Genomic DNA, 15,396 nt, shown 5'->3' with positions numbered 1-15,396 from the left:
CAGTTGCGCCCGTTCCTTGACGTCCCAGACTTGACTACGGTGACACATGCCTTAGTTACATCCCGATTAGATTACTGTAACGCGCTCTACGTGGGGCTGCCCTTGAGGACTGCTCGGAAACTTAAATTGGTACAAAGAGCTGCTGCCAGAATGTTAACTGGAGCTGGGCCCCGAGAACATACAACTCCTCTGTTATACCAGCTCCACTGGCTGCCAATTTGTTTCCAGGCACAATTCAAAGTGCTGGTTTTGACCTATAAAGCCTTATATGGCTTAGGTCCAGGTTATCTGTTAGATCGTGTCTCCCTCTATGAACCTATCCGGACTTTAAGATCATCTGGTGAGACCTTACTCACTATTCCATCTTTTCCGCAAGTTCTTCTTGCGAAAACACAGAATAGGGCCTTTTCGCTGGCTGCCCCCAGACTGTGGAATTCCCTCCCCAGTGAGGTTCGATTGGCCCCTTCGCTTTTGTGTTTTCGTGCCCTGGTGAAGACTGTTTTATTTAGACGAGCTTTTAACTGAAATTGACAAATATTTTTATTTTCTCTTGATTTTTAATCATTTTAAACTTCTTAATCTGTATGATTACTGTTTTAATTGTTTATGGTTCTTAATTGTAAGCCACCCTGAGTTCTCCGGAAGTAGGGCGGGGTATAAATATTATATAAATAAAATTAAAAAAATTGTGTCTAAAATATTCTGAGCATTATTTTTCTGGCTTTTCTGTTAGGTGGGATTGTGCTACTTAGAGAGCATCCCTTCACCCCTCTCTCCCATTTCCAATTCTTCTCTTAATTGGTATTCCAACACATTCGATCATCCTCCCGCTAAGCTTATAGTCACTGCTTCTTTCAATGTCTTACATCAAGCATTTATTTATTATAAATGTTTTCTACTCTCTATTCAAGCAGATTAGGGACATGTGTGGTTACCTCATTTTATTCTCACAAGCGTCTGAGACACATGAGGCTAGAAGGGAGAGATTCTTGCCCAAGAGAGCTTTATATTATAGCTGGCCAGACATCTTAAACTGGTTTTCCTTTGTTCAGCCCCAACCCTTTCTCCACTATGCTGTATGTTAGGAAGATATTGGCTGTGTCAGTGGTCAGTGTAGTAGCACTCAACAGGGACTGTAGGATGTCCAATGGAAAAACCAGGTACATTTTTCCCTGGTAGCTCTCTATACTGACTTTGAAAAGCTAGACATATGGACTGCCCAGTTCACAGACCCGTAGCCAGGGCAGGGGCTAGCCCCCCCCATTTTTCTGCTTCCCTATATTTTTTTTAAAAAAACAAATAATTAAATTTATTACATAAAAATATTTTTAAAAACCCTTTTTTGGTGCCCCTTCCGAACTTTTAGGCTGGCTATGGGCCTGATGTGGGTTTCCATCAGCTGTTTGGTCTAACCAAGGACCAGCCTAGGCTGATGTATGTTGCAACTGAGGATGCTGAAGCAACACCTCCAGATTCCAAAATAATTGCTATCTGGATGGTCTTCTTGTTTCTCCAGGTAATAATTTGCCCCTATTAATAATAAATACATCAGTGCTAATCATAGTGTGACTTTAGGGTTGGAATGGATGATCCCTGTGGGTCCCCTTCTAGCCTCTGATTTGGAATCCTGTGCCTTGGAATGAGGAACTGCTCTGCTGGTCAGATGAGCTTCTTTTGTTAAACAAATAGAGTGGCCAGGTTTGTAATGGGTCTATCAGTTGCCCAGCAACTGGTGAATGGGCCAGGAAGACCCTTTTGTCATTGAAACTCTTCAGGAGAGCCTCCCCCCCCCTCCTGGAGCCTAGGAGAGGCTTGTGGTTTTAGTTGTCTCTGAAGAAAGGCTGGGAACTGGAGGCAGGCAGAGAGGTTGGCTCTCTGCATCATGGCTATAGGATGCCTCCTGTAACACTGATGGAAAAGCTGGATATTGGACTGCTGATGCCTTGAACCCCTCCATCCTAAGCTCAGGTTGGAATGTGTGTAAATAAACAAACCATATTTCATAAAGACACTGCAGTCTCTTTTGACCTTCTTCCTAAAGGAAACCAAACCCTGGATGAGCACAGGGACCCCTGAGATCTCACCGCTCAGAGATTGGGGAGGTGCACAACGATATTGATGCAACCCTATATATGAATGACAATTGGGCATTCAAATGCTGTTGATGTAATCTAGAGGTATTGAATGTCAAAGGAATACATGCATGATTTAAGCAAAAATAAAAAATAAAGCTTCAGGTACAAACATAAAGGAAATGTTAATACTACAAGCTTGGTGAATTCTGTTTCCTACCCAGGAATCCAATCCAATCCTACCCAGAACTGTAATGATAACTAAAACACCAATTATAATATGTTGATCATTATGTTGTCTTTGTGTTTCAATTAGGTACAAGGTGGTGAAAAAGATCTTCATTCAGGAAGCGTAGGTGGCATCGTCCAGGAACCCATGTCTGATCTGATAGCCCTGCTTGGTAAAAATAAAATAAAATTGTGTTCAGTTGTCTCCATGGTCTTTAGTTAACCAGAAATTAAGGTGCACTTCTAAAGATAAAAATGCTTAGTGTAGTTTGAATAGGCAAGTTAGCAATTTCATTCTTATACATTCCAGAAACGTAGGGAAAGAGAATGTGCCATTAATTAACAAGCCAAATTTTCTATAAATAAATATACATACATAGGTGAACATGTACACAAGATTGGGGATGCTCTGAGAAAAGGTGTTGAAGTTGGGATAGGGTGCAACAGCGAGGACTGAGGATATAGCAAAATGTTCATCCCTTTCATACTGTTGTGACACTGTGGTAACATGAGTAACTGTTTTATGAGATGCTAACTGTAGTGTTAAATATACTGAAGTGGAACACTAATTGGACATGAAATTAGATGCTAATTGTTCAAGCTACTAATTGCATTTGCTGAGACAATTTTAGGAATGGAAAGATCTCTCTGTTTCAGTTCTCTCATTTTCTCATTTTTCCAATGTTAAATTCAGTTATCTACATTTCTACAGCGATCTGCAATTTAAAAAAAAATCCTCATGAAAATTCTCCACCATTTTAGTGCAAATTTCTCCAAATAAACACATTTTTGTAGGCAGTTTTGACAAAGGTACACATTTTTGCAAGCCATTTCTCATCATTTCAAGGGGTTTTTTGGTCTTTTTGCATGTTATTTTCACTCGTATTCACTACACTTTCCCCTAATATATGCATTTTTGTAAATGTTGTTTAGTTGGCTTACCGCATCTCAAAATTCTAATACATGCGAATTTTGAAGGATGTCTGTGTTTCAGTTATATTGTTTCAGAAATTGCGAATTTGATAAATTCTGCTTGATGTGTAAACTGAATCGAAATTCTCACCCATCCCTAGACAATTTCTGGGAACATTATGATACAGAGTTGCTTTAAACTGAATCACTCCTGAAGGTTAAATTGCTTGTGATTAAGTTGGATTATAATGTAAATGGAAAATGACCAGAATGTACTGCCTTCTTTTTTAAAATTGGTGTCTTCCACTTTCTTCTATACACATCTGCATGTGGCACAAACAACATGCGAGGCTGTAGTATTCCATGCTTAGCGTCAGTCCTTCTCCTACAGGGCTAAATGGACCAGGGAGGGTCCCAGCTAGATTTCATATGATAATAGAATAGCATGAAACAACAGCAATTATGTGTTGTTTTTAAAAATGTGTTTGTTCCATAGACAGCCTTGTGGATTCATCAGGTCACATACTGATTCCTGGAATCTATGACGATGTTGCTAACCTTACAGAACAGGAGAAAAAGCTGTATGAGCCAATAGAATTTAACTTAGAGGAATATAAAGTTAATATTGGCATCAATAAATTTCTCTATGATACTAAGGTACAGTACTATCTGTAAAAATTGCCTGAAGAAATGGGGAAAAAACAGCACATTTAATCTTATTTTCAGTTTGATTGTTTGACTGGTTCACTGGCTGTCTGGAAGGTTTGTAAACTGGGATAAAGTTGATTGGCTGACACACTGACATTTTCAGATTAACAAAGCCTAAGGGCTTCTCAGGTTCAAGGATGGGTGGGAAAATGGAAAAAAAGATAGATCTACAGTTTTAAAACATGGCAGGACATCTAGAGTGAAAGACGGGTAGAAAGATGTTGAGGGAAAAAAAGCTGTCAGTTGTTTTAAAAAGCACCTGTTATCTGGTATAGTACAGGTGACCATAGAGGAAACCTGTGGCAGCACAAACTGATCTGCCCCTCATTGTCAGAATCTTTTTGTCTGTTTTCTGATGTCTCCTGCACAGGGTCCTTTTTATAGACGTCTTCCTGATCACTACTTTACTGTGTTTTCTTTCCTTTGTAGTATAGAGACAGGGAAGTATTGGTGAGATAGCATCAATGGGAGCATCCTTCCACATTATATGTAAATAGCAGCTTTGGAGGAGCGATTGTTCTCAAGACCATGGCAGGGGGGGAGAAAGAGTTACATTTCCCTTCCCTTCCTGTTATAATCACAAATTTGGACAGGTCTAGTAGCAGCTACTATTTGCAAGTTAAAAGGAAAAGGACAGTGGAGTGCAAGAGTGCCATTCACCCCTTACTTCCACCCAGCCAGTAAGAGCCCAGAAGACATTGGATGAGGCAGTTCATTCCCAGCCCACCTTTAGGATTGCAACTTAAATGGCCATGGAGTTGGGACCCTAATGCAGGGGTCAGGAACCTCAGGCCAGGGGGCCAAATGTGGCTCACCAGGACTCTCCCCCAGCCACACCCTTGACTGGCCTTGTTTCAAACCCTCCTTGAGTGTTTTTGCCTGGCTGGAATGAGTCCTTGTGCTCCTCTAATGAACTTTCTTTGCCTGGATGGATTATAAAGACAGTGTGTGTTTGCAGAAACTAGGTTAAATGTACATTCATTGTTCCACCCACTATTGCCTTTGCCACCTCTCACCACTGGCATGTGTGGTGCAGAAAGTTGCCCAGAAGGGAATGTGGTCCTTGGCCTGAAAAAGATTTCCCACCTCTGTCCTACTGGAAAGGATGCTCATTCCGTGGGAAAGGTTGATAATAAAGACTTTCATCTTCATGGTTGGTCATTGAATCTGCAGTTCTGTGTATAGTGGGACTTTCTTCCAAGTAAATAGGAGCAGGCTATTCAACTGTACCATAGCCACATGGGGGCTATCATTGAAAAAGTGGTTGCCGCATAGCTAGGGTTAACTTTTAGAGTCCTTGAAAGTGATTTTATTGGCCAGTAGCTTCACTGAGTAAGCCATGACTGTCTAACTCTATTTTTGTTCGATTCTTTTATGTTCTAAGGAGGAAATACTTTTACACTTGTGGCGCTTCCCATCTCTCTCTATTCATGGGATAGAAGGAGCTTTTCATGAATCAGGGATCAAAACAGTTATACCATCAAGAGTCATAGGAAAAATTTCAATCCGGCAAGTCCCTCATATGAACCTTTCTACTGTGGAACGTCAGGTAATATTGGTCAGATATGCTTGCTTATGATTCAGCCTATTTGCACAAGGCTCAGCCCAAGGCTCTAATGTTGGGACATATAAAAAGGGCATGGATTTTGTACATTGTATATTTTTATTATTGTAAGCCCCTTTGAAACCTATATGTGAAAAGTGGGATATATTTTTAAAAAAGAAATGTGCATAGTTCTCCCACAAGTGAAGGTCAGAGACCTAGACACATTGTCTTTCTCATTTTATGAATTAAGCACAGATAATACTGTCTGCTTAGTGTTAACAGTCCACAGCAGAGAGAGTCTAGATGCCTGCAGCAAAACATTGGCTGCTTAGGTTGAATAAACATCTGAAATTTAACTCCCTCCCCTACTTGTTTTTAGGATTGCCAGGTTTGACACTGATGGTGAAAAAGCCACAGAATTTCCCTATCAATGCCTTCAGAAAGCATTCAGTTAATTAGCTACCATAGTCCAGCCCACTTCGCACATTCTTCTCCATGTATATACTACTGCCTATAAGAGGGAATAGGGCTGTACCTGCTGACCCTGACATTGTTCCTCTTTGCCCGTTCCTATTCAAGGATTTCATCCAAGGCAAACTGATAACATTCCCTTCCCATACAGAAGTTGGACTGCAAACTCTTGAGCTCCCTGAGCAAATGAATATTCCATGCTGCCATACCAGATCAGTCTAACAGTATGAGAAGTTTCACTTCAACAACCACTAGGCAATATAGATAACATAAACATACCACAATTTTTTTTATTGAAAACACTCTCTTTTCAGGTGAAGCAGCATTTAAAAGATGTATTCTCTAAACGAAACAGCCCAAACAAACTGACAGTGTCTATGCAAATTGGTATATTGCCATGGATTACTGATTTCAACGATCCTCAGTTTAAAGCAGCTGAAAAGGCAATCCAAAGAGGTTTGAACTGCATTTGACATGCAAACATATTTTGTTTGTTTAGAACATTCTTTGACTTACATATTCTTTCTATCTGCCTCTTTAAAGCTGGGAAATATATGTAAAAAAGAAAATTGTGCACTATGCATATATTAGAATGTATCATGTAACCTGAAATTACAGTGTTCATTTTGGCCTTGTCAACAGAAAGCAGGAAGGGTTAGATTTTGATGTGCCTAATGTTTCATTTTTAGCGAACACAAGCATGTTCTCCTGTCTGAATTCCTGAAAACCTAATTTTGCAGCACCTGGTCAAATTATTTTGCTTGAGATGAAAAACATAGGTAGATGCAGTGCTTTTTCAGGGGGTTAAAAATGAGGTGTTAGTACTCATGCCTTGATAAAAGTGCTGTGAGTGACAGCACAAAATGGTTGCCAGCCAAAAAAAATTTTTTTTTCTGGTACTCTATATCAGTGAGTTCCATCACAAAAAAACCATTGGGTAAATTATACAACCACAAGTGTGGCTGTATACTATAGTTAGCATGGATTTTTCACATTCCGCAATGTTAAATGGAAAATACCCCCAGTGCCATTCTGATCCTTCCCATAAGCTCATTTCAAAACAAAACCTTACAAAACTTATAGTCCTGAACTCAGACATGCTTGCTTAACAACCCTCTAACTGTTCATGGTGATACACAAAACAGGCAGAGAGAATCAAGAGTTCAAACTGTAAAAAGAGAGGAAAAAACCCAGACTCCTTTTGGACATTTTTCTGAGTTCTCATAATCTGTTGAAATTCATTAAAAATCAGCCATGTTCACAGAGTACCTGTAATTCTATTACTGACCTTGCCCCATAGTCTGACCTTCATCTTCTGCATTTTAAGTTTTAAAAAAATGCCTGACTGATTTTTAATTTTTAATTAATTTAAGAAATTTTGGCCTGAACTCAATGATAATGTTGGGCATGGTCAGTAAGAACCAGCTGTCAGTGTTCTCTCTTGTCCCTTTCCTCTCCCTTCCTTTACCCCTCCCCTCCCTTCCCCTCCCCCATCCCCTTCCAATCCCCTCCTTCCCCCTTCTACTCCTTCCCCTTCCCCCTCCCCCATGGGCAGTTTTACCTATCCTAGGTGCTCAGAGGCACATGTTACCAAATTCTTCCAAGCTGCACAGGAAGTGTATCGGTCTGTGAAAGACCAACCCAAATTGTATTTGCATTTTGAAACATAATATCTGAGAGAGGAGGTCAGGTCTCCTGCTCCCTTGGTGCATTCACTGTAGCTGCCCAATTTCCCTGCTTTTTAAAGATTGATAGAAATATCTGTTGGCTATAGGTACATTCTTAAACTGCAAGGTTTTTTGCCTATTAGTGAATATATATATGTGTGTGTGGGTAATCTACAGGAAATTTGCTCCAATTATATGGTTATAGTTAATGGCAATTTCTGCCTCCTGTTTCCTCATGGAGTTTTGAAACAATTTCCCCTACCCTACCCAGAAATGCAGTCTCCCTTCACTTTAATTTGAATTTTAAAATATGGTTCCCCTCTTACTTACGATTTTAGTATTGTCTTATGCATGAGATAGCTTATGGAAAACATATGTATTTGGTCCTACCATTCCATCAAATATGTCCCAATTTTACAGTATGTTTTCAATACTTTTCATAGCTTTAAAAATGTATAGCTTCATTATTATTTATTACATTTTTATACTGTCCTTCCTTAAAGAAGCTGAGGATGGCATACATTGCTATCTATCCCATTTTAACTTCACAACAAACCTGTGAGGTTAGGCTGAGAGATAGCTTAATGCCACGGCAAAGTGGAGATTTGGTTTCCCTGATCTAAGCCCAATACTCTCTCCAGTACACACTGCACTGGACATGAAGCAAAAACTGGTAGTCAAAATTATCCTTGTGAATTCTTCTACCTGTTGACTCACAGATGCACTAAGAAAGAAAGAAAAAAAGAAACTCTGTGAGTTCATTTTTCACACTGTGCAGCATCCTCTTAAAACTCTGAAGAACTAGTAGCAGGACAACTTGTTCAGAAAGAGGCTATGATCCAGAGAGACAATGTCATAACTTTGCTCTCCCACTATGACTTCTGTCTTTCCCTCGCCCCAAAAAACACAACTCCAACATGCAATCTTGTATACCACATTGTGCCACTTCTGAAGGAATTTCAGAAGCACCTTATGATGCAGCACAGGAGGGGAGAGGTGCTATGGGAGGCATCAAAAACAACCCATTCATGTCCTTCCCCTTTGCTAAATGGGCTAGCTTGATCACTACCAGTGTATTTTTTGGTAAAAAATGAGGTGCCGGTACTCATACTTTGATAAAAGTGCTTTGGGTAGTAGCACAAAATGGTTGCCATGTACCACTGTAAAAGGCTACATGGCTTGGACATGATATCTTTTTGATTTTACTATACATGAAACATTTTGTGATGCTTTCCAGCATTTAATAAAACAAAGTTAAAATAAAAAAGTTTTCATGGGCAGAAATAAGAAGAGGTGCTCACCACCATAACATGTTATATACAAAAGCTGAAATGAAAAAAAAGCCAGGAAGTTAATCAGCTCTGATTTGAAGAATAGGTAAAGTTTTGGTTCCTGTGCCATGGAAAGTATAGCACTCCACTTGTGACTTTGTGCTGTGCTTATGTTTATTTATTGTTTTGACCACCAACATGACAGTAGAACTTCCTTTTGTTTAAACAAGAACATCTCCTCCTCTCCTCCATATGTTTCAGTTTTTAAAAAGAATCCAGATATGATCCGGGATGGATCTACAATTCCAACTGCCCAGATATTTCAGAATATAACAAAGAAGAGTGTGATGATGTTTCCGATTGGAGCAGCGGACGATGGGGAACACTCCCAAAAAGAGAAGATAAGCAGGTATAAACAAATGAAGCTATTTCCATATGTGTAATAGAGGCGAGGAATGGTCATGATTCTCCCATCATTTTCCTTGCCTTCAAGAGTGGGGATGAAGGGGCAAGGGGAAAGATAGTTGCCATAGCAAGGAAGACATTAATTCAGTTTTTCTTCCCAACCTATTTCCATGTTCATTTCCCTCTCTCTCACTTAAAGAAAATTTTCCTTCTCTATTTTTACAAAGAGAAAATTATTCACATCCGATGCCATCTGAGCAGAAGAGTTCCAATCCCCATTTGTTGTAAACACAATAATCACTAATGCTTTCACTAATTAGCCTATATATGAGGGCCTTTACAAATTTCAGTCACAGGACTCGTGGGATTCCTTGACAAAAATCATAACACAGAAGGGACATATATGTCAGTCACAAGGTCAATTTCTCAGCTACTCTGCTGAGTCCAGACTTCCTTAAATGGTCCTCACAAAATATACTGCTTATACCACCTGGTTCTGGTTATAGAATGACAGTGGGTTATAGAAGATGGATGGCACCTCTCAATATCAATTGTCTAACAGCATTGTCTTGTAATGTGCACAAAACTGGGAAACGGTTGTATTCTCAAAGAGTGGCATAGCAGAGATTATTAATCCACTGTGGCTACTCTGGGACACACTTCTTTCCCCTCCCATTTGTCATTTTGAGGGAAAGATGTAGACATATTTCATTTCCAGACCTCAAGCAATGAGGGTGTCATGAACTTTGTATGTGTGAGGTTTCAGCTTTCCAGGTAGTTTGGAAATACTTTCAGCATATTAAAATAAAAATCCCTCCCTCCTGTTTTGAGGCAGAAAAGTACAGAAATTCTGTTTTCCTAGTAAACAGGGATTTTGCTCTATGCACATACTAAATTTTAGGTTGCTAGGTAACATGGAAATACCTCAAAATCTTTCTCTCTATATATATTATACAGCCACGAGAGTGGATGTTACTATAGTCAGCAGGAATTTCTCATGTTCTACCGAGTTAAATGAAAATACACCCCCCACACATACCTTTCTGGTGCATTGTATAGTTCCAATTCAAAACAAAAACGTACAAGTCTTATACTGTTGAATTCAGAATCACTCGCGCTACAACCCTGAAAGTTTTCTTGGTGATACACAACCCCACCCCCAGAGAATTCACAAGTTAAAGTGAAAAACGGGAGAGAGAGAAACAAGAAGCAGTTTGGACTTTTTTCTTCAGAAGTTCTCATCTGTTGAAATTAATTAAAAATCAGAGATGACTGTAACGTATCTCTAATCAAATCCCTAAGCTTGCCCCAAACACAGAGCTTAATCTTCAGTAGGTTTAAAGTAAAAAAAGGCATGGTTTATTTTTAATTAATTTATTAAAAAATGCATTACAGTGAATTATAACATCACGCAAGCGCAGTTGAAAGCAGTTCTTTCCTTTCCCTCCCCTTCCCACGTTCTAACAGCCCAGAAGCGCAAGGAAACGTTTGAGTAGCAAACTGTGAGTGCAAAAACATACTAACATTCTTTAAAAGTGCAGCCTGGTCAGAGGTTTCTTTTTTAAAAAATAATTTACCTGTATTGTTAGGGTTGCCATATTGCCCGGTTAGCTGGGTTTTACCCAGATTCTTTCCATGCCACCTGGTGCCCGTTTAGCCCATTAGGTGGCCTGGATTCTCAGCTTTAATTTTTTTAAAAAATTAAGTTTCTACGTGGTTCGGTTCTTGAGATATAAATCAAAACGTCAGCAGCCCCCCACGACTGTTAAATCTTTTTAACAGATCTGTATAGCACTCGTAGCTCTAACCCCGCCCTTTCAGGATTGCAGCCAGTAAGTGAAGCCAGGGTTGTGTTTGGTTGACCTGAGGCAGTGCCTAGAAGACCTCATTGCAACGCCAGAAAATGGTGGTTTTTTCCCGTTTATCTGAAAATCTCATAAATTGGGTAAGTATATCCATTTCAGTTTTTTCCCCCTCTTTTGTGCAGGAGTCAGATCCTGGGTGTTGAAGAGGGCAGTGTTTTGAAAAACTTCCCAATACTTGCTTTTGTGGGAATAAAAGCAATGCTAATCCCATATACCCAGAGTAAATCCCATAGAATTCAATAGGACTTACTTTTGAGTAGACATGGTTATGAATGTGCTGTAAATTAATGGGACTTTTGAGTGAACATAACAAAGAATTGTGTTTGTGCTCTAAATCTTTCTGTCTCTCTCCAATCCTATTTTTAAAGCAATTAGGCAGGGCTTACGTAGGTATTACAGTTTTTATTATGTAGGAATCTAATACGGATTTTTTTTAATGTTCTGCAATTACCAACTGGTTTGACAATAAACTATTATATGGGCTGTACGTATTTTTACATCTGCAGTGTGTGTATGGAGTCTTTCCAACAACCCTGTGAGGTAGGGTTGGTGATTGGAAACCAAGGCAGCTCACAATAAGAAATAAATCCCTTTAAAATCCAATAACCATAGCAAGAATAAACAGTTGGAAAACTGCCTAAAGAGGCATGATTCTGAATTTTGGGTTCGGTGAATGAAGTTTATTTATTTATTAATTATTTGATTTATCCCGCCCTTCCTCCCAGGAGGAGCCCAGGGCGGCAAACAAAAGCACTAAAAACACTTTAAAACTTCATAAAAAACAGACTTTAAAATATATTAAAACATATTTGAAAACATTTTTTAAAAGCTTTAAAAAACATATTTTTTAAAAAAAGAAAAGGCTTAAGAACATATTAAAAAGTAATTCCAACACAGATGCAGACTGGGATAAGGTCTCAACTTTAAAAGGCTTGTTGAAAGAACAAGTTCCTTATCATTTTAGGCTGTAGTTCTCTGCACACTTCCCTGTTTGAGTAAGCCCCATTGAATACATTGGGACTTGCTTCTGAGTAGAAAAACATAGGATTGCACTATAAATATCTTTACAGATTGTGTACTTAATAAACATATTTGATAGTCATGCTTATATAAATCTTCATACTGTGTCCCAATAAGTATTTGATTTCACACTATGGTTGTAGATGATTTTTTCCTCCACATTTTAAGTGTGCCCTTCTTCCTTGGGGTAATCATGGTTCTCCGTTGTTTTCATCCTGGGGGGAACATAGGCTGAGAGATGGTGAGTAGCACATGGTCACCCAGTACACTTTATAGCTCATTTCCATTTTGAAAAATTAATTAAAACGATTTACATGCAGGCAAAGTTGATTAAGTAGATCAACACATTTAAAGCACATTCAACTCACATTTAAAGTGCATGACTTCCCCTAAAGAATTCTGGGAAGTGTAGTTTTCCCCTCACAGTTATAGTTCTCACCACCCTTAAACTACAGCTCCCATGATTCTGTGGTGGGATTCACGTACTTGAAATGGGTATTGAATGTACTATAAATGAATGGTGTGGATCTGCCCTAGGTATGATGTGCATTCAAGAGTGAATTGCAAAGAACAATTTTAAAAGATACTTTTTTAAACAGGGGAAGGGTTGTAGCTCATTGGTAGGGCATATGCTTTTCATTCAAGGTCCAAAATTCAATTTCTGGGAAAGACTATTGCCTGGAATCCTGGAGAGCCAATGCTAGTCCATGTCATCAGTACTGAGCTAGATGGTACCAAATGGCCTGAGTCAGTATAAGGCAGATTCCTTTGTTCCTAAAAGTGGGAAGAGACTCAAGGGCCACAGTGACTCCAACATTTATTTATGTATTTTTATTTCCAACATTTATATACAGCTTTATTGTAAAAAATCTCAAAGCGGTTTACAGAAAGAATTAAAACAATAAAATTATTGGCAAAAACAGTTAAGGACAGATATTTAAAAACGTTCAAAATAATAAAACCAACAATGAGTTAAAAACAGATTTAAAAACAGAATAACTTCTACATGCCTGGAGAGGCTTGCCTAAAGAAAAACGATTTTAGCAGGTGCTGAAAATAGGTTTCTGCCTAATGTCAATAGGCAAGGAGTTCCAAAGCATAGGTGCTGCCACACAAAAGGACTGATTTCTTACAAGAGCAGAACAAGTACTATGTGGTTCCCATAACATGGAAAGCAAAGCTTGAACTTGGCCTGGTAGCAAATCAGCAACCAGTGCGGATTTCAGAGCAGACTTATTATGTGGTGACGGTCTCATTCATGTCAGCAATCGTGCCACAGCATTCTGCACTAACTAGCCCCTGAGTCAGGTTGTGCTGCTTGGAGATTTCTGTGACCTTGGCTGACTGGCTGCCAGGATTTTTATAGTTTTGGTTAGGAACACTTACTGGGTGTGGGATGCTGAGTTTTCTGTCTTACGCATAGGAATCTTGTTGTGGTTGGTATGGCATTGCATATAGGAAATCATCACTGACTTTTGTTTTTCTTTTTCTATTTGCCTTTCATTTACCTTCAGCCTCACTCTCTTACTTCTATAGAACAACAGTGGTTCCATATGCTCAGCTCAACCCCCTTAAACCCACTGATGATTCACCTTATTGGTTAATAACCAATGCAGATTTCAGAGCAGAGGTATTATGTGCTGATAGGATCTCACTCATGTCAGCAATTGTGCTGCAGCATTTTGCATTAACTGCAGTCCCCAGGTCAGGTTGTGCTGCATGGGGATTTCTGTGACCTTGGATGACTGGCTGCCAGGATTTTTTTAGTTTTCTGCCTTACTCATAGGAATCTTGTTGTGATTGGTATGGTATCGCATTTAGGAAAGTATCACTGTCTTTTGTGTTTTTTTTTTTCCTATTTGCATTTCACTTATCTTCAACCTCACTCCGTTACAGCCATAGAAGCAACAGCAGTGGTTCCATGCACTCAGCTCAACCCCCTTAAACTCATTGATGATGCACCTTGTTGGTTGCATGACAGTTTGTTTCTTGCCCAATAGTGGTAACAGAGAATTCACATATTTGGAAGTGTGACTACAATTGTTGTTCCCAAGCTGCTGCCTATGAATGTAGACCCAACCATGTGTGTTTTCTCTCTGTCCATTATTGCTCACTGGAATTGGGTTGGCTCTCAAAGTGAGTTTATAGCAGCCCACAGGGTAGACAGCAAGTGTAAGAATCTTCTTTCACTCATTTCTCAGACCTCTTTCTGAAGGATCAAATCTGTTAAGAATTTTGGAGCAGCCTTTTTAAGAGATAGGGGCAAGGCATTGCAGGCAGGGGGCTGCCAACCCTGCTCGGATATGGATGTCTTTGCAGAGAATCCCTAGTCAAGCTTTACCAACAGCCCAATCCAAACTATATCTACTCAGAAGTAAGTCTTGTTGAGTTCTATGGGGCTTAGTAAGTGTGTTTAGAATTGCAGCCTTCGGGGGCATCCATCTTTACTCCAGAGTCTTCCCATCTAACATCTCGACAACACTAGGCTCCTTTCTTCCTACCATGGCCTTCTTGCTGAAAGCAAATGGGCTAGATTAAATGTTTCCTTCCTGGGCTCCATGTTTTAGCTAAGATTTCTATCTTAATTTCCAATCAGAGATATGTTTTTTTTAATTGTGTGCTCCAAGCAACTGTGATTGATGCTTAATGTAATGCTTAATGACAGCACTAGGGCCCATCCCTGTGACATTGCTCAGACCCGCCCCGTGACATCACTCAGGTGCACCCCCTGACATCACTAGGGCCTCCCCCTGAAATCTCAGGGTTTGGGATGCTTCTGACCTGGCAACCCTAATTGTTCTTAGCCAATGAGGGACACCACACTTGTCCAGTAAAAATCAAGAATTTTAGTCTGCTTGCCTGCTGCATATGCAGAATCTAGCAGTTTAGAAAACTGCACATGCTCACTTGATCAACACATGCACCTCAACCCCTTACCCATACACTTTCTGGTTGCATCAGCAAGGAGAAGCAGCTTTCATCTCAGTTGCCGGTTTCTCAGGATATGTGTCTTAAGTGGTGAATGCAATGGGGTGGGTGTGTCTGCCTGTCATTATAAAGGATGGCATAAAAGGGTTTGATTCCACCAAACACTCCCTCCCCTGAACAGATACAAGATATAAAAGCAAACCTCTCTGTAGAAAAGGCAGTGATTCTAGCATTTGCATTTTTCAGCCCTGCACCCACCTTGTTAAATGGTGCTTACTCCTAAGTAAAGTTGCATTGGAATGC

General features: G+C 39.6%; 1 protein-coding gene across 6 annotated transcripts in view; it reads left to right on the top strand.

The window, feature by feature from the left end:
• Positions 1 to 15,396, top strand: part of LOC133369288 (beta-Ala-His dipeptidase-like) — a 44,461-nt gene that overhangs the window by 20,746 nt on the left and 8,319 nt on the right. For all 6 annotated transcript variants that reach the window (XM_061594435.1, XM_061594425.1, XM_061594445.1 and 3 more), the window contains 5 exons: positions 2,389 to 2,473; positions 3,709 to 3,869; positions 5,305 to 5,469; positions 6,252 to 6,393; positions 9,137 to 9,284. In XM_061594435.1, the coding sequence (XP_061450419.1) occupies positions 2,389 to 2,473; positions 3,709 to 3,869; positions 5,305 to 5,469; positions 6,252 to 6,393; positions 9,137 to 9,284 (701 nt within the window). The remainder of the gene's footprint in view (positions 1 to 2,388; positions 2,474 to 3,708; positions 3,870 to 5,304; positions 5,470 to 6,251; positions 6,394 to 9,136; positions 9,285 to 15,396) is intronic.

Source organism: Rhineura floridana, chromosome 1, assembly GCF_030035675.1.
Source record: "Rhineura floridana isolate rRhiFlo1 chromosome 1, rRhiFlo1.hap2, whole genome shotgun sequence".
Lineage (NCBI taxonomy): Eukaryota > Metazoa > Chordata > Lepidosauria > Squamata > Rhineuridae > Rhineura > Rhineura floridana.
Note: the sequence above shows the minus strand (reverse complement) of the source record. Positions and strands in the feature narration are given on the sequence as shown.